Source organism: Prinia subflava, chromosome 16 (assembly GCF_021018805.1).
Source record: "Prinia subflava isolate CZ2003 ecotype Zambia chromosome 16, Cam_Psub_1.2, whole genome shotgun sequence".
Classification (NCBI taxonomy): Eukaryota; Metazoa; Chordata; class Aves; order Passeriformes; family Cisticolidae; genus Prinia; species Prinia subflava.
Window position 1 is genome coordinate 18,119,720 of NC_086262.1, and position 24,456 is coordinate 18,144,175.

The following is a 24,456-nucleotide window of genomic DNA, read 5'->3' on the forward strand; positions in this document are numbered from 1 at the left end:
AAAACGAGGCAAACGTTTTGTAAGTCAATTGTTTGCATAAGTAGAGAGACCTACCCCATCTGCCCAAAAACCCCAACAGAAAGGGTAATAACTGTGCAAATACATTAAGTATTCACAATCGAATTCAGTGGTGCTCTCTCGAGTTTTTAAGAAAGATTAGTCCTTCTGCTTACTGCAGGGAACTGCTGTGAGAGAATTATTCTGCATGGAAATTACCGTATTAAAGCAAGTAGCAGTTCCAGTGATATGCTAGACATTTCATCTCTACATCCATGACTGCCACAGCCAGTGAAGAGTGCGTTTGACCAAGGAAGTATTTTGTTTGCTGTAGGTGCTGAGTTACTTAGCCATACCTTATTTTGTATAGTATTAATCTTAAGAAGATTATAGCACACTGGCACTTCTCCTGCTTCTTTTCAGGATTTGATCACTACAGCCCTTCTTGAGTCAAAACCAGAGCACGTTACTGGGAAGTGCAAAAGATGCTGAGTCTTGGTCATTTGTCGGGAGTACTATCAGAGAACTACTGGGGGAGGTAGCACAGAGGAGGGCTGAGCAAACATTTCTCTGCCTTGGCTAATATTTACAGCACCACACTCTGCTCTTTACAGAGCTAGAGACAGCAGACATTCACAGCTAATAGTAACACCTGTACACTACAGAAATATCAACCTAATGCAAACAACCCACCAGAAGCTGATGTCTATATTTATGGAAAACCAAATAAAAACCTCCTCCATTTCCTAGCATGAGTGCTAGTGCCCTAAACAGTTCTGGCTGCTCATTGCCAAAGAAGGTTCAGCGGTTTGATATCCATAGCAGCTACCCATAGTTTTGTGTTTCAGTTCCTGGGATACTTGGCCACTTCTGGCTCTGACAGTTTTATTCCTTTGTTCCTAGGAGTAAAGAACTCAAAGCTGCTCTTGTATTTTAGCTCAGTGTGGTTCACAGCAGGAAGGTCAGAGACATTTAGGTGTCTGTCTGGTTAAGTACAGTCATACACCTCACTGGGTAAACTATATCTTTGGTGAGAATAGTTGTAAGTTATTCTACAGGAAAAGGGAACTACGACATTTGTGATGACAAAAATTCAGGGTGTTATAAATACATACTATATTGTTGGTTTTTTGCAAGTATTAAGATAAATGTTATATGTATAATGTTAAAATGGCTTTGCTGTATAGATATAGTTTTTATTTCTGCTATTAGCAAAAATTAACCATAGTAGTAATAGTTGATATAGTATGCTTAAACTTTCTGCTTGGCTGGGATAACATTCAGTGAACATATGATGAGGACCCTGCAGCTGACAGGCCAACTATCAACATCTACGGTCTGTAGAAAGTATGGACCAAGGCCCAAAGTAGAAGTAATAAAAAGAACAGATTAAAACCACAGCCAAGAAGAACACATGCTTTTAAAAGACAGACCCAAAGAGTAGCCATGCTAAATAATTCCTAGAATATGGAAATTAGTTTGTGAAAAAATATAAATATGCGTAATAGTCTATAAATATACAACAGGCTAATGTAATAGAAAAAGTATTTAAAAAATGTCTCCAAAGATAGTGTGTGCTCTTGGCTGAATGCCAAGCACCCAGCCGTTAAGTCTTTGTTTATCTTTGTTTTCTATTATCTTTAATTAAACTTTTTAAATTTTACCAAGGAAGTAAACCTTGTTTTTCACAGTCATGCTGAACAACGTAGCTTCAGTCCAGAGGGACTATGAAAAATGAAAGAACTGGGTCAACAGGTGCTTTATGACATTTAGGAAGGAGAGTCGAGTTCTGAAACAGGGCACAGTGACTCCACGCATCTTTTCTGGCTGCGAACTCAGTGGATGAGAAGCAGTCCTGCTGGAAGGACCTGGAAGTTGCCATGGATCCCAGTAAGATGTGATTGAATAAAACAACCCACACACCACACTGTATTAAGAAGAACATGGCCAGAGACTGAAAGAAGTTATTCATGTCTGCTGAGCAGTGGTGTGGCCACACCTGGACAGCTGTGTGCAGTTTCCTGCCCCTGAAGTTCAAGAGGGATGTGGAGGGACTAGAGAGGGTCCAGTGGAGGGCTACCAAGATGGTAGTACATGACGTACAAATTGATTATCAGAACCTGGGCTTGTTTGCTTGGCAAAGAGGATTTTCAGAGACGATCTAGTACCACCCTACAGCTACTTAAAGATGAGCTGCAAAGGCGATAAGCCCAAATGACAGGTGATATTAAATTATATGAATATATGAAATTATGATGGCCATAAATTCCATCTTGGGTTGTTCAGGCTGGGTGCTATGAAAAACTTTTTCACTAAGAAGTTGGTGCAGTGCTAGAACAGGTTATCTATAGACATATCAGAGTCCATACTGACTAGCACAAAGATGTTGGATCAGAGACTCTCTGAGTCCCTTTTCACCAGCTAGTTAAGGCAATGGTTAGTGTGCACATGCTCAGATGACAGAAGCAATTTAAGCCATGAGAAGCTCAGAAGAACAATTATTTGTAAAACGAAAGCAAAAACACTTTTTCAAGAGAAGAAAAGCAGAGTACTTTAGAACAGCACTACTGTGCTACCTTAAACCTAATTTTTTTCAGAGGCAAGAACGTAGACAAAGTTAAGTCATTTTCATAGTGCATTACACTATATTTTGATTCAAAGACTTTTAAGTGATGCACTGTGAGCCCATTTTTCTCATCCAGGTTTATCCATGATGCATATTGTCTCTCCTTTTCTCAAGTGAAGTCTAATTAGCTTGCAGGACAGTGGATCTGGCAGTGGCAAGACAGACCCAGGCCTTAGGGGTTGTAGCTGTTCAATGTAGTCAGAAAAATAATGGAACTTCATGGTTTTGGAAGAGTATTTCCCATTTGAGTTCTCCCACTAAAACTGCACTGCTTGCTCCCCTGCCTTCCTTCCGTTGGAAGAACAAAAGGCAAAGATCTCTGGTGGAGATAAGAAACACGAATGAGATAAGGAACAGTAACAGCAACAATATTAATAACAAAAGGTATAAGACAAAGAAATTATTTGCACAGAAAGTCCGACAATACAGACTGGCTCTTCCCAACCATGCTTTCCCCCACCAGAAGGAACCCCTTCTCCTCAGAAGTGAGAGTACTTTTCTCTGCCCGCAGCAATGATGTGAGGTGGTATCAAATAATTCTAGGGTGTTGGCCATACCCCCTCCCACTGATCTGTGCCAAAACCAGGACAGGAACCAAAGATTTTACTTTCCTGTAGGCTGGGAAGGTACTTAAACACATATTAAAGAAATCAAGTTAAAGAATATGGATTAGATTATTTCCCCTGGTTTCAGCAGCAGTCCTGCAGCTGCTTTCCAGAGTGAAATGGACTGGACTTCAATTCATTCAAGCCATGAGACAGAGGCCACATTAGGCCACAAAGATCAGTGGTCCCACTCTGCTGACACCTTCATTGCCTTTCAATGCTGTGAAACACAGAACCAGAGCCAGTAGGTTCTCATTTTAATCACTGTAAATTTTCTCCTCTTTGCTTGTAAAAGAGATGGGCATATGACAGGGCAGCAGCACAGGGGCTGTTTGCTTTACATCTTATCAGCAGCATTATGTGCTTTAGATACTTGTACCAGGAAAGACTGAGGTACAAGGTGCTCCTACTAAGTCAACAGTATGCCCTGGTAGTAAGGAGGGCCAACCATGTCCTGGGGTGCATCAAGCAAAATATTGAAGCCAGTCGAGGGAGGTGATTGTCCTGATTTACTCTGCACTGATACCACCTCACCTTGAGTACAGGTGAGTACTTATGTGCAGTTTTGGGCAGCACAATATTAAGACATTAAGCTACTAGAGACCATCCCAAGGAGGCCACGAGGACAGAGAAGGGACTGGAAGGGAAGCTTAAGAGGTATGGCTCAGATCACTTGGTTTGTTCAGCCTGGAGAAGAGGAGACCGAGGGGAGGCCTCATTGCAGTCTCTAATATTCTCATGAGGGGAAGCAGAGGAGTAGGTGCCAATCACTTCACTCTCATGATCAGTGATAGGACTCGAGGAAGAGGCATGGAGCTGAGTTGGGGAAGTTTAGTTGGGTATCAGGGAAAGGTTTTTCACCCAGAGTGGTTGAGCACTGGAACAGGCTCCCCAGGACAGTGGTCACAGTGCCAAGCACCTGTCTGAGTTCAAGAAGTATTTGGACAATGCTCTTAGGCACATCATGGGATTTTTGGCATGTTCTGCACAGGGCCAGGAGTCAGACTTTATAATCGTGATGGATCTCTTCCAACTGAGCACATGCTATTATTCTATGATTCTGATACATGGCAGGACTTTGGACCACAGCACAGAGTTGCTGTACCCAGGCAGATGAGGCTTTCTTTACTAATTTTGCCCCTGGCAACATGCTTTCAAGGATTTCCAGTTTCTTTGTCCTCACTAAAAACCTCTCTTGTCTCCTACCCCTTGTGGTTTTTTAAAGCATCCAATAAAGTACTTGCTAGAGCTTGAAGAAATACTTGAAAAGCTATCAGCAAGAGTGTTGACAGATGAGGAGGATACGTGTAAGCACTCAGAGAGATTTTAACTGAGGTTTTTTATACAGACATGAAGGTCAGCCAGCATAAACGTAAAGGGAGACTCCCTGGGCCATAGGCAGTTGTGCTCCAGAAGACTTGGGCTGTTTGGGTAATGTGTTAGAAGGCTTGCCTCTGAGGTTTGGCATGCAAACCAAATGGGTAAAACTACCCAATTTTTTTTAGTAGCTGCATATAGTATAGACACTGGGTTAATTCTTGACAAACTGTTGGAAACTAGTAGCCTCACTGATTGCCACAAACAACTTACATGCACCAGATTATATATTTTTAACAACAGGCAAGTTCATTAATTCATATTCCTTAGCCTATCCCCTTGTCTCTTTCCACACAGGTGGGGTTTTGTCCCTTCCAGGTTCCTGGTATCAGAGTCACTCTTCATAGTTTTGTCACTATTTCAACCAGTTCGTGAAAAAATCTGAGGTATTTAAGGGTCATCAAATCCACTAGGGCTTGAAACACATTTTTCTAAGCACTCTATCTTTGCCAAATATTCATTATTGTTTAACTGCCCGACTGAGTGTCAGCACAGGGAGGCAACAGCCAGGACAGGCATAAACCCATGGCTAAATCCCAAAGGGTAGTTTATTTCCCTTCCCTTGCTAACTGGGGGATCCCCACAGAAACCCCTTGGCAGAGGCACACAAGGGGAGACACAGGCACCACTAAACTAGGTTCATGCCAGAGGATCACCAGTGTTCACACCAGTTTAGCAAGGGTTATATCCCAGCTTCCTGTTAACAATTCTCAACAGTCATCTACCTTTAACCCATTCCTCCCAACACATAGTCACCAGCTGCCAGTTCCAATTATCGCGTTTTTTGCCCACCTAACTCTAACACAGAGCAGGAGGAACACACACAGATCTGTGAAAACATATTGTGGCATATCTGAATGGAATGTGGGACCTATTGAAGGAAAGAGCCGTGTGGAAGTAGATCAACTGTTTGGACTTCACATCAGGTACCAGGAACGTTTGTGTAATAAATAGCTTTAATTTTTCTTTCAGTACTGTACAGAACTTGCTTAGTGATGTCCTTGATTTATGTAGTGGATTCTCAGGATTAGCGGGTATTGCAGCACTGATCCACTCCCAGAAACACGGGACAGGTGTCTGCAAAGGTGACAAAACAGAAGCAGAGCCTATTTCAGTAGCTCCCTGCCTTATCTCATGCACAGAGAGCTTTCTAGGAACACCCGAAGCTACATCCCAGGATCCACCTCCGAGCTTTTTGCAATCACCCTCCTGGTCCACTCCCTGCAGCCCCAGCAGGCCCCAAGCCGGCTGTGACCCGGGAGTACCGAACGGGCCCGGCCCGGCCCCGCTGCCCCCGCACGCCCAAGGCCCGCGGCCCGGAAGCGGAAGCGCGCGGCCCCTCGGTGGCGGCGATGCCCCTCGCGTGGGCCTGACCCCGTCCTTCCGCTTCCGCCGGAGCGGCGCGGGCGGCGAGGGACGCGATCCCGGCTCCTCTGGCGGCGCCGAGGGCGGCGTGGCCCCGCCTGGCCCATGGATCGGCACAAAGTGAAGCGACAGCGTCTGGACCGGATCTGCGAAGGTGAGGCGGGGCGAGCGCTCCTCGGCAGCGGCGGCAGCAGCAGCAGCGGGCAGCGGCACCTGCCCTATGCCGTGGGGACCCGACGCAGCCGCTGCGCGCCCGTGGGGCTGAGCGTCCGCCCGGCCGGCGGCCTTCTGGAAAGGGCCGGATGCTAGTGACTGTCGGAGGCTCTGTTGACGTACAAGTTCTGCTCACTTAAGGGGGAAATACTATCTGGGAATGCCTGGATGGAGGGGGGCCAGGTCACTGGGTAGGAGGTGTTTGTCACTCGTTTTAGGAGCCTGAAGTAAGATGGCATGCTGCTGAGTAGATCATCTCTAATGTAATATTATTGATAATAGATGCCTTATTTTCCGTCATGTAAGTGGTGGCAGAGGTGGTTGTGGATTTTTTCCCAGCGTCTTTTCCCTGTGTTTGTTTCTTATTCATATCTTTTGCTTTGCCTAATGTGTTCCTAAATACGATTAACAACTTATTGGACTAGCAGATGAGGGTTCGAGAATTCTTTCCAGAATGTCTTTCATGTAATCACTCCTGCTGACTTTTTTAATAGGCATACGGCCTCCTATTGTGAATGGCCCAATGCCAGCACGGCCACTGGTTGCACTCCTGGATGGACGAGATTGCACTGTGGAGATGCCCATCTTGAAGGATGTTGCTACAGTGGCATTTTGTGATGCTCAGTCAACTCAGGAAATCCATGAAAAGGTGGGCAAGAAGATGTGCAAGATTCAGAAGTAGAGCTTTGCCTCTTAGGTAACCAACTTAGATATTGATTTGCACTGGTTTTTGTTATAGGTGCTGAATGAGGCAGTAGGAGCTCTGATGTATCACACCATTACCCTTTCTCGTCAGGATCTGGAGAAATTCAAAGCCCTCAGGGTCATTGTGCGTATTGGCAGTGGCTATGACAATGTTGACATCAAATCTGCTGCAGAATTAGGTATGATGACACCAATAGGTGTTTGTTGTGATCAGAACTGAATGTGAAATGGAACACTGCACGTGTTTTTGTACGTTATAGCTGAGTGCATTTAAAAACTTTTATGTACAAAGATTTGGAGCTGCTAGGTATCAGGTGTCTTTAGGAAGCTGACCAATAGAGGGCTGGTAGGTTGCTTAAAAGAAAGATTCTCAGTTTTCAGATTGCTCTGCTATAGATGTTGGTGTCTCTGTTGTTACCTGGGATTCAGGAACTTGAATATGGTGTCTAGGTAACTTTTGGTGAGGTGACTTTGGTCTTTTTAAGACCCCTGGGCAAATTGATGCTTGGAAGCCACCTGCAAATGCTGATACAGGATAAACTCACTGTAAATGCTTCATGAGTTTTTCTCTTAATTTTGTATAAGCAAGGAGGTTCTGATACAAAACTCTATTAGTTATCCCTTTTGAACCTTAAGCATGTGAAAAGTGTCTGGATCAGGTGACAAAAAAATGCTATTTATTAAACAGATGGCAGTGACACTTCTGGACCTTTTAGCCTCCTAGGTGAGATGGTTCATTTAAGTGCTCTTCCCCTTTTTTTTTAAGTTTTACAAGTAAGGGATTCAAAAGCTTCCTTAATGTAATGTAGGTCTTGTTAAGCTTAAATCAAATACAGGTATTAGTATATAAAATTGAAAAGGCAAGCATTGCAATTTTCAGATCTGTAACAACAGGTGAATTGCTAATAAATGAAGAGTGTGTATTGGGCTAGTGCTTGAATTAGATCAAAAGAGCCTTTCATTTGGATGATTCAAAGGAATAGTCTCAAGAGTTCCTGTCAAGGTCCTTGGCTTTCATCCAGCCTTTACATATTTGTGCTGAGTTTGGAACCTAACCTAGTCTTACATTTCTCTACTTAAGGTCACTTTCTTTGATTCATTCAGATTCAAAGATCTCCCTTTTTTCCCACTGCACACTCATTAATCCAAGGTGAAATGAGTCAAAGTTCTTTCACCATCAGACCGTTGCTTGCCACTTTTGCTTTGGAGTGACAGTGTGATGACCCTTACACGTGGCCAGATTTGCTTTTTCATGGACAATTAATGATTATTTTCATGCTTAGCCAGGCCTTTTAATTCATTTGGAGGTAAGATACTGTTCCTTGTGTGTTCTGAATCTTCAGACCAAAAGACTGTTGTCTATGTTTGTGGTTTTTTATGTTTAGGTATAATACTGCATGTTAACACAAATCTGTGTCTGGCTGTGTAACAGATGGATGCATGGGGCTTGTCCAGAGTTGAATGAGATGATAGTCAGTGAGATTAAGAGAAATTGGGCTTTTCTATCACCCCTACTCATGTCCTCTAAGTTGTCTGTGTGGCATTATGGCAAAATTGGAAATAATTTGATAGAGAAAAACAGTCAGATATCGGGATTCTCTGTGGCCATTGCTCTCCTAATTCTCGTGGGAAAGCACGGTCTGAGTTTAGCCAAATGTCTTCTGTGACTAGGTTTATGAAACAATGATGTCTTCAACCATTGCCTAGATTTTATTTCCAGTTTTTAGCTAGGTGGTGTACTTTTGAGGTAGAACAGTTGCCTTGGTTTGGCAAGTGTCTAGTGTTATGTTTGGGAAGAGACCATCTTTCCATCTAATTTTCTTGGCTGGTTTGTTGAACAAAGGATAGCAGAAATGAAATGGTATGTTTTCAGCCTCCCCTCCTATTTTTTTTTAGTTTTTTTTTTTTTGGTCATAGACTACTCATGACTTACCGGATTTTGATACAGAGTTTCATCTTTCCCTTTTCTGGCAGTAATTTATGGTTGCAGGACTTGAACTCTGTTTGAGTTACTAATTTACCTGATAGTTGTAGCCATGGGTCTGATGGGTTGTATGGTATTCTAGAAAGGGAGTATTGTGTGTTGTTATTTTTAAGCTAAACTTCCAATGGATTTAGAGAAGCTCCTGGGGCTTCTGGCTTCGTTTAATGAGTTAGTTACTTATTGTTGCTCCTGGGAAGGCTGATGCTTGCAGTGAGCATCTGGACAGTGAGGCATGAAGAGCTCAGCCATCTGTCTCAATTCTTCTACAGTCTGCCTGTTAATTTGTTAGGAGTATCTGTGGAAGGAGTGTATGGTTTTGAATGCAGATATTTTAAAACGGTCAGTTGCTTGTATCACTTGTATGGCCCAGTTTTCTCATTTCAGCTTGTTTGTTTGTATGTTTGTTTTTCTGGTAAGTGTGTCAATCAAATAGATATTTATAGGGAAGGAATGGTATTTCCTGAGGGACTGAAAAGATGGCTGGTCACATCCGTATTGATGTAGAATGAGGTTCTGAAATGAATCCTGTGTTTCTTGAGTTCTGGAGTATTGAATTATCTTGGAGCATTTGTGCTTAAAGAGCCTTATGTCGGTTTAGAATTGTGATGCTAAAAATCTTATACGACCTCTATGGCTTTGTAGGCATTGCAGTTTGCAACATCCCTTCCTCCTCAGTAGAGGAGACTGCTGACTCTACCCTCTGCCACATCTTGAACCTCTATCGCCGTGTTACTTGGCTACATCAGGCTCTGCGGGAAGGCAATCGAGCCTCAAGTGTAGAACAGATTCGAGAGGTGGCTGGAGGTGCTGTGCGTATCCGTGGGGAGACTTTGGGCATCATTGGACTAGGTAAGTGATGGGAGTTGTTAGACTGAAAAGAGAACCATGAACATTTTTGGGAAGCTGAGTCACATACTGAGAAAAGTGATAATTCTACGACTGTTCTTTGTGAAACACACAGACTCCTAAGGCATGCTAGTGCCCTATTCTGGATATATTCAAGAGTTGGGTATGTGTCAGGGGATTGGGTATTCTTTTTTTAATTTCAAATGGTTAGCAGAATTGGAACATTCATACTTGGTGACTGTTTCCCTCTGTGCTAGGTTCTGTATAAGTAGCAAAGCTGCCTGAAAGGTGGCTACCAATTCCTTCTCCAAGATTTTGTAGCCAGATTATTATCTCTGACTCAGAGTCTAGATTTGGTTTGAAAACAGAACTGCTTCTTGACTAAGCTCTGGCTATTGCATGGGAAAGAAGTAGAGTTAGCTACATAGGAGCAGCACTGAACAACCTCCTCTGGATCCCTGTGGCAATCCTAGGGGTTTCCAGGGCTGCAGTGTCTTGACCCCTGGCAGGAAACTTCAGTGTAGGCTCCCAGTCTATCCCAGTATCTTGTCTTTAAAGTTTGTTTACCTTTCCCTGATGATTGTGGGTTTTCTTTTGTGAAGGCCGAGTTGGACAGGCAGTGGCTCTGCGAGCCAAGTCCTTTGGCTTCAACGTGATTTTCTATGATCCCTATCTGCCGGATGGAGTGGAGCGATCCTTGGGTTTACAACGAGTAGGAACCCTGCAGGATCTACTAATGCACAGCGATTGCATCACATTGCACTGCAGCCTGAATGAACATAACCATCACCTCATCAATGACTTCACTATTAAACAGGTGCAGCAGGAGCTTGATTTCCCCCACAGAGCACTGTGGAAATGAATGCAAACCAAAACTGCTGCTTTCACAGAGGCTGAGAGCATGTGAATCCTGCTGCCTCTGTTGTGTGCCTCCTGCTTCCTTTGGAGGCTGGGCGTGTGTGGATCCGGGTGCCTGTGCTTTGTGCTGTATAGAATTTTATGTTAAGAGAAGAATAAGATTGGCTCTTCTTGCAAAATAGTTTCCTTTATAAAGAATATTTTAAGTGATTCCATAATTTCAAATTATCTTTAAAGTAATTGACTGCGCTGGTTAGAGCTAGATGTGATGTGGCTGGGATTGTGTACGTTGTTTTACACAGCACTGCCAAAGCCTCTCTGCCCAAGCCCACTGCAAAGCCAGTTTTGGGCTAGTCTATGAATGCTTTCCAGTGCTTTTATGAGAGATATTTGGATATTGTAGTCCAGTTTTGTATAGCTGGATTGATTCATGATTACTGTCCTTTTTTCTTTCTTTTTTTTTAATATAGTAGGATGCATATGGAGTGCAGAACTTGAGAGTTCCACTTTTGCCCTTGTTGTCTTGTGATTTTGTTTTTTGGTTTTTAAAGCAAATTTCTCAAGTATTGCTTGCAGGCATTTCCCCTGTGGTAAGCTTTGCAGTGAAAGCACTCCTAGTTCCTCCAGGCCTCATCTAATCACTGCAGACTCCTTCTCATTTCCAGTAGACTTCCCAAGATTCGCTTAGCTTCCATGAAAAGCTCATTCTCAGTGCATGTACTATTTTTCTTCTTCCAGATGCGTCAGGGCTGCTTCTTAGTGAACACCGCCCGGGGAGGGCTGGTAGATGAGAAAGCCTTAGCACAAGCCTTGAAAGAGGGGAGAATCAGAGGAACAGCATTGGATGTGCATGAGTCTGAGCCTTTCAGGTAATGTTGTACCTGCGTGCCTGCTGCTATCTAGTGGTTCACCTAAACTGGATGGTTCTTTTGGCAGTTTGTTGGGGGTGTGATTTTGGTTTTGGTTTGTTTTGTGGGTTTTTTTTGGGGGGGGGTGGGGTCTTTTTTTCTTGTTTTGTTTTGTTTTTTGTTATTTGGGTTACAGTGATGCCCAAAAGGACAGATGGGGTTACCAGCTGTGGAAAAAAATCTTCTTCTTCTCCCTAGTTTTGCTCAGGGGCCGTTAAAAGATGCACCCAATGTTATCTGCACGCCTCACACTGCCTGGTACAGTGAACAGGCTTCCATTGAATCTAGAGAAGATGCAGCTAAAGAGATCCGCAGAGCTATTACAGGTAACGAAGAGGATTTGCACCTGCTGCTGAATTTGTGGGTTTTTGTTAGTTCACTGCAAGGATTATGCTGATTGTTCTGAAAACTTAGACATATTAATTGATCTCTGGAACTGGAGTATAAGTTGATAATTGTATCTTTGCCTTCTGAGAATTCTTGTACCTAATTCCAGAGTGACTCTCCTTGGGAAAGCCTTTTTACCTACATCTTCCAAATCCTTTGCAATAATTCCTTTGACAGTTTTACTGTATGCTTTTTTCCTTGAGTAGTACATGTTGTCTCTTAAAAAAGGTGAGGCTTGGCAGTTGCAGTTTGTGGCAATGATTTTCACATGATCATAGAAGTGGGAAGAAAAGATCAGTTTTTTGCCGTCCCCAGACACCAGATGCTTAGAGGAGAGTCTCCCGTACCCAGTATTATCCTGTGGAGGTGGATGAAAAGGTTTTGCACTTTTCCCTTCTACTTTCCTTTGTAAATCCTGCAGGGAACAAATCTCTCCTACCTGATTTCTGGTTTTTTTGTCATTTTTGGTGCCCTTGCAGGTCACATACCTGATGCTTTGAGAAACTGTGTTAATAAGGAGTACTTGCTGTTAGCAGCTCAGTGGTCCAATATTGATCCTGCAACTGTCCACCCAGAACTCAATGGAGCTGCAGCTTACAGGTGAGATATGTAGCTTATCCAAGCATATCTTCCTGCTGAAGTAGGCCAGGGGTTTGAGAACTGCTTGTACCTGCAAACGGGTATGTCTTTGTTCCTATATACTTTATATGAGCTTTTTCCCAAAACTTAATGGCAGCACTTCTCAAGCTGTATGAGTATTCACCATGTACTTGGTCATATTTAGTTCCAGCCACATACCAGCCAATATTTCCAAATCCTTGGAAGACATGCCCAAGAGATACCTTAATGTTAGAAGCCTGCTAAATGTCCCAAAAAAGGACTGCAGCTCTACATTAGAAGTTGTGCATGTCATAGGGCTATATAAACAAAGCACAGTTCTTACATGTAGTCCAGATATGTACCATTACTGAGACGTTGTCCGGTGGATTTGTTCAGTAGTCTAAACAGAGTGTATTTGAGTTTATCTGTTACAACCTGGCTAAGTGATTGTGGGCAGGTTGCATCCCTTCTGTATGTCTCCTGTCTGCAAAGTAGGAAATGTATTTTCTTTCCTTCTATGAGGCATCTACAGAAGTTGAGATGTATTTATGGAGAGGATATAGGGAAGCAGAATGGAAGTGATGGAAGAATAGTTCATTAGCAATTCATGACTGTCACTCTCCTATTTTTTGTCTTGCATCTAGCTGTTTTATTAGTTCAGATGCTTACTTTTTCTGTCTTGGAGCCCAGTAAAGGATAACTGCAGCTTACACCCCTCCTGCTGATGGGGAGGGAATTCCTAGCCCTCCATGTGCCTTTATAGAGTGCCTCACGATATTTTCAACTGGAGATAAATTTTGTATCTGTTTTCAAATGCTTAGTATGTGACCTCAGACTGTCTGGGTCTGTCTGCAAACAGGTGACATTTGGCATTATGATACCATTGCTACTCTTCAGCTCTGGACACTTCCTGTGTTCCATCTCAGAGCGTTTCTGTTAGAAAGAGGAATTTGTTTTCAGCACATCTGAGGGCATGACTCCTTTGCCTTTGAATAACTCTATTGGACAAGCCTGTAATTTCTATGTTTTTGTTGGTTTTAGGTTTCCTCCAGGAGTAGTGGGAGTAACCAACCCTGGGCTACCAGAACCACCAGTAGTGGAAGGGATTGTAGCTCATGGGATTCCTCCTGTTTCTCACTCTGCACCACGTACCCCTTCCCCAGGAGAGACAAGCAAACTGGATGCAGACAGAGAGATTCCTGCTGACCAATAGCAGCGTGTTTCTCTCCTCTCCTTTGACACCAGAAAAAAGTAGGAGGCCATCTCCTCCTAGGACCTTCTTTAACACCCTACAGACACTGTTTCCTGGTCACATGGGACAGGAAAATGCATTTCATTGCCACAGACTTTAGCTCTTGCCTTTATTTTGTAACCTTTTAGTTGTAATTTCGTAATGAATCTTTCTCCTTCTCTGGGGCATGGCAGCAGTGACCTTGCCTCCCCTTGGCTTAATGAATCAGTTCTCCCATGTATCTGCTTCAGTTATTTGTGACAGGGAACTGTCTTTGTGTGCTTGAAAATCAAAGTGAAGCCACCTGATCAGGGATGGTCTTCGGTATTCTGAACTTAAGTGCACACTTTTCAGTTGTGACTTAAATTTAATTTGGCTGAACCTCTTTTAAGAGTAGGCATGGGGAATATTAGAAAAAATATTAGTGAATTGGAGAAGTTGTGACTATTGTCTTCATTATGCCCTTGATAGAAGGCAGCCAGGCTAAGCTCTGTGTGTTATTTTGCTTGGTTTAATTAACACTTTGTGTGAGAACAGGCATAGTGCAGGCACTGTTCTTGACTGTACCAAGTTTTGTCTATGCAGCTCTAGGCCTGAAGTTAAAAGTAACAGTGTCAAAGCCAGTCTTTTAAATAGTTGGAAGGGATTAAAATGTAATCAAATGTATTTTGGTGACCACCATGTTTATGAGGCTTCAGAACTGTTCACCCCTAACTTGGAGATGGTAAGAAAATGGGGAAATAGGAAAAGCAAGCACTGAGAGACAGTGAGTAGCAATAATGTGCAGCTGCAGTTGCTGATTCCTCATACACAAGTACCTCATAGTCCATGGCAGTGTTTATCCACAAGGCATCCATCACACTAGAATTCTAAGCTTTAAGATACAGATTTTTTTTTTTCCTTTTTTCCTTTTTGCATAATTGCCTGAGCTAGAAGTAACATCCCACTTATCTGTGCTGGTGGAGAAGGCAGCTTTTAACAGTCAGGAAAAAGTTTTTCACCCAGAAGGTGGCTGAGCATTGGAATAGACGCCCCAGGGAGGCTGGCGCAGCGCCAAGCCCATCTGAGTTCAAGAAGTTTTTGGACAATGCTTTCAGGTATATGTTGGGATTCTTGGTGTGTCCTGTGCAAGGCCAGGAGTTGGACTCCATGATTCTGATGGGTCCCTTAGAACTCAGCATATTCTATGATATAGTGCATCTCTATGGCAGGGAGGGGCAGCAGGGCAATGCAAGACAGCAGTTTGTTTCACATGAGTAGGCTTTGTGAAACTTAAAAGAGAATTGATACTCTCAATTTTTCACCTGAAGCCAAGGCAGGATTGTTGCTGGCAAGTCTTCCCCATTTCACAAATGATTGAATATGAATCATTTCTTTGAGGGGTGTGGAATTTTCAGCAAAAGATGTTCCACAGGAGAAGATTTTTCTTTAATTCCATGTCTTCCTTTAATTTCATCTTGTTACACTTCAGTTATAGCCTTGCCATGCATAAGATGTAACAGTGACTGATTGATTTGTTCATGTTGTTTGGTTATATTAAAGTAGGTGCTATATGGGAGGCATACCCTATTGTGTGGGTTTCTCTGCCTCCTCTGATTATTCTCTCTGTTGTGTGTCTGTGACTGGAAGCTGAACAGATGGGAACAGACTGGAAAAACAACTTAAAGTATGGACAAAATCCTCTGTTTAGGTTGTTTAGTGTAGGAAGGTAGGGAAAGTTTTCAGAATAACTAAGTTCTCAGATTTTTTTTCCTGGTTTGAATTTTTTCTCCAATAACTGTCTTCTCTATAGTGGCTCACTACTAATACAGTTGATTCCTTCCTTTCTCCCTCCCCTTCTCCATCCACCCGCAGCAATTCAAGAAAGGAAAATAGTCAAGAAGTAAACTTCAGGTGTTTTTGTACAAATTTTACACTTTAGCTGTTTAGTATTAGTGAAATAATACTAGTTTTCTAGTGCTGAGTGTCTTTTTTGATAAGGTATTTGTCTCAGTGAAGTTTCTTGGCTTCTGTGTTTTTGTGGATGATTCTGATTCTACTTCAAGTTCATATACCTCCTTGGCTGCTCAGGTTTAGCAGACTGAGATTGGTGGTAGGCATGAGTTACAGGAGAACTTTTTCTGAATAAAAGCCTAGAGCTCAGAAGCCCATTGATTGCAGATGTACCTAAAATACCCATCAGCACTTTCCTGAATTCTCTAATCTCTAGGAAATTCAGATTTCACAAGCTGCTGGCTCAGAAAGATCTTCTGATAGGCAGGTATGGAAAAGTTTTCAGAGAGCTCATCTTCTATTACCACATTAGAGAAGCAGTCTGTCAATAACTACTCTTTTATTTGCTGCTGAAAATTCCTGCCCTGCTTAGGGGTTCAGGTCTGAGATTATTTTGTGGTAAGGGGCTTCTAGTTACAAGCTTTGAGGAACAGAGTACATTGACCTTGTCTTTTCTAGAGCACAGTGCAAGATAGATTTATTTTTTTAGAAGAAGCAATTTATTTTTTTTTTCTTCTTAACTGCAACTATCTCTATAGACAGTCAAATAAATGAACAGAGGAACAGTAGAAAGATTTCATTTGGGGGAAACTTGAGTTTTTCCGTTCGTATTTTTGGTGGCTAGATACACTAGTGACTGGTAAGCGTAGGAATTAAATGACTGATGATGTAATAAAAATTTCCAGTTATGGGTACCAAGGAGTTGAAGCTGACACCATTGATAGTGGCTCTGTTCTATCCAACATGATGTAGGCTTGTTGTTGGCTAAGACAGTAATTTTCCCCTTGATTAAAGCCACAGCAGAAAATGTTGAGGTAAAAATGAACACAGCCCTCATCTTGTCCTCAAAGAAGGACTCTCTTTGCATTTATAGGATTACTCTGCTTGTGTGCCGTTTGTACCTCTGCTGACAGCCTGAACCTATTATCACCAGACATAGGCTGTTCTGGATGGATAACTCAAACAAAAATTTACCGGTACTAAAGCATCCTGAGGTCTTCTTTCCCTGAGTGCCAAGTGCTTTGTTAGCACTCTGTTGTGTGATACACTGAACTTGCAGCTCTCCCTGCCAAGCTTAGTGCAGTATACAGAACCTTTGATATTTTTTTTAATGCCTTTCTTTCAGAACCAGTGCAGAGCTTTAATCCCAAAGAACAGAAGTCTCCCAGGGTGAGGCAGGAGTTCCCTAGCCGCACTAATCTGCTTACAGGAGGTGCTCACACTATCCCAAGGTACATTCTGTTTGTCAGGGTCACTGCTGCTGACCAGCCTTTTTTATAGAGGACTCAGAGTTTCAAAAATATATTTTTGTAGACAATGATCAAACTGTGAAACATTGAAATAAAGCATGTAAACAAAAACTTACAGCACTGTCCTCTGTACAGATGTTTTCCTCACTTCAGTTCTCTCCTGGCTCATTAGAAAATGTTTGATTACTTCTTGGATATATTTTAATAAAGTTCTCCAAAGAACATGGCTGCTGTCTATGGAAGGGGTAGCCTTAGATACAGTATTGAAAGGGAAGGTTGAAAACCTGTACAGGTGAGTGTCTGCTTCGGTTACAGTTTTCTCAAATTATGTGAATTCCACAAAATCAGTCCCTGGATCAGCCACTCTGGCAAATTACTTTCTTTGTATGCTGTAGCATTGACCATCAGTCAAGGCTGTGCAGGTGGCAGTCTGGAGAAAAAGCCACCTTCAGTGCTTAAAGGACACCTTTGGATGTAGGTTGGTGGTTAGTTACCTGATTTCTCACAAGCTGAAATTGTGACGTCTGGTTTTGCAGCCATTTAAGTATGTAGTTTACCAGCAGTAGCTGTCTTTACCCTTTCACAGTAAAATAGTGTTTGAAATTAACACACAGCTCATGGAGCTAAGTTTTCTAATTTGTAATAGAGGTTGTAGCAACAGAAGTAGCATAGAAAAGTTGTTATTGGATTTATTTAATGCTTTATGGCTTATGGTGTCTGGGTCAGTCATTAATAACACTTGGGAAACCCCTAACATTGGTGGATTTTATCACTGTTGGCCTACCTGATGCTGTGTGCCATTGGAATATCCAGCAATGTGCTTGGGAGATGGGAAGTGCTGGTCTCATTTATCAGGGCAATGGGAGTCTGAGCTGGTGGAATGGGGAGGGGCAAAGGAGCACTTGAAATCTTTCACATGGTGGTACTGTTTCTGGTGCACAGCTGATGATCTTTCTGTTTCAGTGAGAAAAGTCAAATTTAAGATATGAGGGCAAAGACTGTTCTTCAAAGAATGTAGTACTTATCTTGGATTTACCATGGCACTCACTTAGATGCAAGATATAATGCCTCTGCTACCATTCAGTAATGTTTCATGCAGGCACTGTACTTTAAAAAAAATGGGGGAGGGGAGTTAGTAAATCTAGTGGTGTGTAGTAAATCAAAATTCAGAGATGCTGTACAGCACAGGAGGGCACTGAGTGCTGATGCCGCTGATACTCTAAAATTTTGTGTAGTTGTTCAACTGGTTTGGGCATTGCCTTACCCATGTTCCAGTCAGTACATTGCATCCCTCTAACTGGAAAGTAACAAAGAGGAAATGTCATCTGCTTAAAACAATCGGGCACAATCATTTGAATAAGTGGAAGTGAAAGCAAGCAACTTGCTTTTGCTGTTGCTAATTCAGTGTCAAATGGGACTCTACCAGAGTGAAGAAACAGTACGTGCAACAGAACAACCTACTTCCACAAGAGTATCCTTGTGCTGGTATGGAGTATAGTATCTGCTCTTCATTCCAGTTTATATCACTGCAACTGTGCCTTTACTGCACAAGCAGAAACAGATATAAAATCGCATGTCATTCTTCTAACTGCGGGATGCTTAGGTATTTACTGGTTCATGTTGAAAAGGGGCAGTTATAGGACATTGTGCTATGCTACATGGTAACGGTTCAGATGTATTAGCTAATCGTGACAGCTGAATTCATTCACATACCGATTTTGTATCTTAATTACTTCCTAAATGCACCCCCTTTCCAAAATCTGCCTCACTGGATAGCGAAGCACCCTGCCCTGCGCGGCGCTGCCGGTCCTCTGGGGCCGGCAGCAGTTCCTCGTGCTATATGTGGGATCCAGCAGGAGACGCGGGCACTGGTTCTTCTGTGTGTTTATCTCGAAATTTAGCTTAAAACTCCTTGATTTCTGCGGTAATTCCAGGTTTTGAACTTGGTCGTGAGCGATTCTGCCTAGGCCAGCCCCATGCCCGCCGACCGACCTCCCGCTCCGCCGCGGGGCCCGTCCCTCCCGACGGCCCCTCAGGCCGCCCGGGTTCCGCCCGTCCCGCGCGGGGCGTTGTGGGGCCGGGTCGATCGCGCAGTGCACGCCGGGACGGCGGCGGGCGGCGCTCGGGCCCAGCGCGGGGCAGGAGCCTCTCGGTGCCTCGGGCGGCGGCGGCTGCGGCCGGAGCGCTCGGGCGACGGCGGCGGCTTTGCCCGGCGGGAATGGCGGACGCGGCGGCCTCTCCCGTGGGAAAGCGGCTTCTGCTGCTGCTGGCGGCGGGGCCGGGCGAGGGCGAGACGGCAGGGTCGGAGCCGGGGCCTGCGCTCCCCGCACGGGCCTGGCGGAGCGGCACCGTGAGGGCCATGAGTGGAGCAGTGCCCCAGGACCTGGCGGTGAGGCCTGGGGCGGGAGTGGGGCGCGCAGTACCGTGGACGGGGCCGGGGGGCGAGCCTCCCGTGAGGGCCGCGGACGGGCCGGGCTAGACTGGGGGCGGGCGAGGTGCCACGGCCGAACTGTGCCGGTGGCCCGAGAACTCCTGCAGCGCCGGGCCCGCCGGATGCCCTCCGGGTCTGGAAGCGGCGGGCCCAGCCTGCGACGAGCGCAACGGCGGAGCGACCGGGCAGGTATGTGAGGGCTCCGGCACCGCACCAGTGCGGTGGGTGGAAATAGTATAATATGAAACAAATACGTCTGGGACATTTCTGATGCTGATGTGTTTGTATTATATAACCTCAAAGCGGTTTTTTGGGGTTTGGTTTTGTTTTTTCCGCCGGGAAGATTTTAAATATTCTCGATCAGCGTCAATTATATATGAAAGTATATATTGAGGGCTGAGTTTTGAGTGAGGCTCATCCATTTGATTATGCCTCAGATTTTGTTTTTAGTTGTAGGAATTTGAGGTTCGTGTAATGTATTTAAACACTCTTTAGCATTTGTCTGGTTTATTTGTAGTATACCTCAGTGAAACGCTTGGGTGGAGATCTAAAAAGAGCTCTTGAACTGTGTTGGTGGAGTTTATCTTTGCAGGTGTCAGTTCTGCAGGCACTTGCTTTAAATGCTGGCATGCTTTGGAAGGCTGTGTCTGATTTAGTGACCCATGGTAGCAGGAATGAGGTTCTGTGTTTGTGAAGAGTTTTAATTGTCTTTATGATTATTTTTCTAAGAAATAGTAGTTACCATAAGTTCTTTTGGCTTGTTTGCAGAGTTCCAACTTTGAGCTGTTTCCTTGACATCCATCCTCTAGTGATAATCTTTCTTTGGCCTTGTTACAGAACTGCACCTATGACTGTCAGCAGAAAGCAGTGGGCTGGGTTTGGCTTTGCAAATCTGGGGGGCCTGGCACCCTGTGTCTGCAGTTGAGAGTTGAGGTTGTGTACTTTAGCTGCTGCCTAACTTGTTCAAGGAGGAGGAAAAAAAAAAACCCATGCAGAAGGGGTTTCTTCAAAAGGGAAATGTGTCAAGCATTTGAGACTATCTGAATCGTGACAGTGTGTCAGGGCTAAGATCCAGCTGAAGAGCTGCTCTTGTAGCAGACTGCATTGGACATGTGTGTCTTCAGTACTCTTGCATTTTCATAGGTGTGTGAATTCATTGCCTTCATTCAGCACTGCAGTTTTCTACCCAGTTCCTTTCATCAGTAACCTTCCATTAATACTGTTTCAGGAGTGTGGCTGTCTATAAATAGTGTATTCTCAAAAATCTATGCAAGAACTGTAAAATGTGAACTGTGTAAAATAGTCGAGGCAGAATTTAGAGTGATGTGGGACATTCAGTGTTTTCATGGACTCTTCTATGCATAATGAATGCTGCTGTGACAATGGGAATGATATCAAAAAAGAGTTGTTTTTAAGCATTCTGTCAGAAGAAGTGATGAGTTGGCACAAAGCAATCAACCACTGTTTAGGAAGTACTCTTCTAAGGTAATAATGTGGACTAGGTGTAATAAAGGCTAGGAAAAAATTATTTTCTATTCTTTGGTCTACCTAAGTGTGTCCTTTCTCATAGTATCCTATAAGGATGGGTTTCAATTACTAGCCTGTAGTCTTATGTTGGGCTTACAGAAATACAAAAGTGCAGTTGAATATGTGCACCTTTCTAGGGCAGAAATCTTGGGAATAGACAAGAAGTATAAAACTTGAAAGCATGGGTTTTGTTGGGGTTTTTTGGTTGGGGTTTTTTTTTTTTTTTCTGGTGGAGTAAAGCCTCTGAAAGATCTTTAGATTTTTTTCCCCTGTAAAATTTTGGTTACAGAGAGTAGCTCTTAGACATTCTTACTTCGATATAATGTGAACTAATCTAATTGTGGTTAGTCCACCAAAAAAAAAAAATAAAAGTCAATCCTAGTTGTCCCATCTTCAGAGTATCTAGAAGAAATCCTGAGGAAAAGCTATGTTCCTATTAGAAAACAGCTTTGCCTTTTCTAAATGAAAACAGGTATTATCCTCTTTCTCAAAATGTTTACTAGAACAGGATCGTTAAAGACCTGTTGAGCTTTATCTCAGTCTGTTCCTAATATTGTAAAAGTACATGGTACATGCTAATGGCAGAATAACTCAATGTGTCACACGAAGGACAGTACTGCTTTTCTTATGTGGAACAGAAGTATGAGAGATGATTGTTTTAATGCATAGGCAAGCTCTACAATACCGTGAAAATTAGGAGTCCTGGGACACAAGGTGTTTTGAGTAGGGAGTTATGGCAAAGTAGCACAAATACAATATTGAGAAAGCTAAAGGCCCACTGAAAATGGAATGGTATTCAGTCTAGTTTCCACTATATTGCTAAAACTTATTGAATTAGTGGAAGGATATCTTGAAAGGTCTGGTACTGTTTCTCAGCAGGGCAGCTTAAGCAGTAATGGAGTTCAAGAATTCATCAAGAGCGTAACTTCATATTCTTCCCTAAGGGTTTGAGCTTTTGAGTCTGGAAGGAGGAGAAGGGTAGAGGAGTAAGTGGTCTCTTATACTTCTTTTAATACAGTTCATTGGTAAAGCAGAGAGCTGTCTGTCTCCGGTTAGTGTCTTGTCGCTTCCCAGTGATCTTGTAATGGTTACAAAACCCTGTTTTGACTGTCCAGCTTAAGGTATTCCTTAACTGATTAGTAATTTTTTCCTGTTCATCTGACGTGTTTGACTATCTTTGGCAAGTGTGTAAGTTCTGTAGATGAGAGATTGGAATGTGCCTTTTTTAACACTTAATAGCTCCAGTTGTTAGGACATGTAATGAGATTTGTAACCTTAGCGTTTTTGCCATGTAATTTCAAATTACTTTTAACAATTGTCCTTTGTGATAGGAAAAAAAAAAAGAGGATGATATCTCAGAATAGGGATTTAGATTTGTAGTGTGTGTAATGTGGTTTATGTTGTTACACTTGTAAATAAGGTTATTAAAAATACTAAAAATTCCCCATGTAATTCTGGGTAATCGCATGCCATCCAGAATATTTGCATTTGCTCAGGGAGTTCAATAGTGTAGAAGACAAGACAAAACTTCTGATTTAGAGTGGGCTTTGCAAACATAAACCTTGCAAAGTGTAGCATATAGTTCTGTGAATGTCAGTTAACCATACTGATATAGGCTGTCTGTTGAAGTGCCAAGTAAGAGTGTTGAAATTCTCTAAAAAATCCTACGGTGAAAGAGGCTTGCATTGGGTCATCTGTATTTTGGGATGAACAATTTTCATGTCTTTAATTTTGTATAGGAAAACACAACACTTGGAGCCAGTGATGTATGTTTGGGGATAAATAATTTTTCATAGGTTAGTAATTGTTAATTTGATTCCCATAGCTATTTAGATGTATTCTCAGTATTAGCATTGCAATACTTATCCTGATTTTTCTTACTAAAGTTACTGTCTCATTTTCTATAAGGACTGTAGGAATATTATTTTCTAGTAAGTGTCTGAAAAGAGATGAAATACCTTCTAAATTTGTTTTTAATCAGATCTTTGTGGAATTTGATGGCTGTAACTGGAACCAACATGCGTGGGTGAAAGTCCATGCTGAAGAAGTTATAGTGTTGCTGCTGGAAGGATCATTGGTTTGGGCACCTCGAAATGATCCAGTTATGCTTCAGGGGACTCAAATCTTGCAGGCACAGTGGCCTGCACTGGTGAGTATTTGACCAGAAGCCCTTAAATCTTCAGGGATTTTCATCAGCTCCACTGTGAAACTTAAGACTTGGATATTGTACAGGCCACCATTTTGCAGGTTGAAAAATTCCTTGGGATGGACTTTCAGTAATAGGTGTTCCTTAACTGGCACTTAATAGTGCCTTTGGGAAGGCATTGGAGAGGCAGTATGCTTCCAGTTCCTGCCCCAGAAATGCTATCATATATTGTACAGAAAAGTGGTATTTACAAGTTAGTCTCTGAAGAAATGTGTTATATATCTGAAAAGATTATTTTTCCCTAGTTTAAAACTTTATGTGTGTTAGGCTTTTCTGGATTGCGAGAATAAGCCTTTTGGTCTTATGAGGCACTCTCCAGAGCTCTGTATGGTAAATGCTGTTGCATCAATTAAATAGGTATACCAGAAGGCATCTTCGGGAAGAGAATGGACTGTGTGCTGTGCCTGACATATAAACCATAAATTGGCCACTCCTAATCTAAAACCTTCATTTCAGTTTTGTTGTCAGCATTAATTAACGTGACATGTAAAATTTCCTCATGTTTCTTGATGTGGTTAACCGTATTGCTATTTACATGGCAGTTACATGCCATGACACTTGAAAACAAAGCTAGTATATTTTAGCTAGCATATCTAAATATACCCATTCTCCAAACATCCTGATGAGTAGTATGTAGTGAAGAGCATTTCTAATATATTTCTTCTCTTAGTGACCTCTGAGGAGGAAAGATCCTCAGATATGTGAGAATCCTTTCCCTCATTTTTATTTTTTGCCCCGTTTAATTTGTATTATTTTTCCCTTCTTTTGTTTTTTTTTCTCCTCCCACAGTCCTTGGACTGCTCGGGATCCTCCTCTCTGCTTTTTAATACATTTTGTGCGTGGGTACATTGAAACGTTTTTTCCTGTCAAGGATTGCGTGCTTTGGTAGAATTTGAATTTAGATTTTAAATGGGCACTTGGGCTAATAGCAGCAAGTTCATCACTGCATCTTTCTTTGAGGATTTCTTCATTGCAGTTGGCTTAAAGCAGAAGAAAAGGCCTTCACAGCAGAGACTCTGTAGAGTGTTTTTTTCCATAGGTGAAGTTATCCTTTCAGTGCATTTCCAGCTTGTCTCCAGGAATGAACTCCAGTTAGTTTCATCTGGGAAACTGTTTTTACACAGGATCAGTGTCTTTCAGTTGATTTCCAAATCTGTCAAAATCTGAGTGATTTGAGGGTGTTACCATAGTCTGCATGCTGACTGTGTAATGATTCCAGACTATTTCCACTACAACTCAAGCTTTATCTGTAGGCTTGCTGAAAAAATGTTTCTATCCTCTGTACTCTAGATAGCCACAAGAGCATTGAAGCTTTCTCTAGGTACTACAGGTCTAGCCAGATAACTGC

The 24,456-nt window shown here is 42.7% G+C and overlaps 2 protein-coding genes across 2 annotated transcripts in view; both read left to right on the top strand.

Moving 5' to 3' along the window:
* The first annotated feature begins 5,966 nt into the window (after positions 1–5,966).
* LOC134559004 (C-terminal-binding protein 2) lies at positions 5,967–13,863 on the top strand. The gene is made up of 9 exons (XM_063413442.1): positions 5,967–6,124; positions 6,678–6,832; positions 6,923–7,067; positions 9,515–9,721; positions 10,321–10,535; positions 11,315–11,445; positions 11,683–11,810; positions 12,351–12,471; positions 13,513–13,863. Exons 1-9 carry the CDS (start codon positions 6,076–6,078, stop codon positions 13,682–13,684), a joined length of 1,323 nt encoding a protein of 440 aa, XP_063269512.1. The 5' UTR covers positions 5,967–6,075; the 3' UTR covers positions 13,685–13,863.
* A 5,184-nt stretch (positions 13,864–19,047) lies between these two features.
* The window catches only part of KDM3B (lysine demethylase 3B), a 48,132-nt gene continuing 42,723 nt past the window's right edge, over positions 19,048–24,456 (top strand). The window contains exons 1-2 of the mRNA XM_063413545.1: positions 19,048–19,333; positions 22,884–23,051. Of these exons, the coding sequence (XP_063269615.1) occupies positions 19,163–19,333; positions 22,884–23,051 (339 nt within the window). The 5' untranslated portion in view covers positions 19,048–19,162. The remainder of the gene's footprint in view (positions 19,334–22,883; positions 23,052–24,456) is intronic.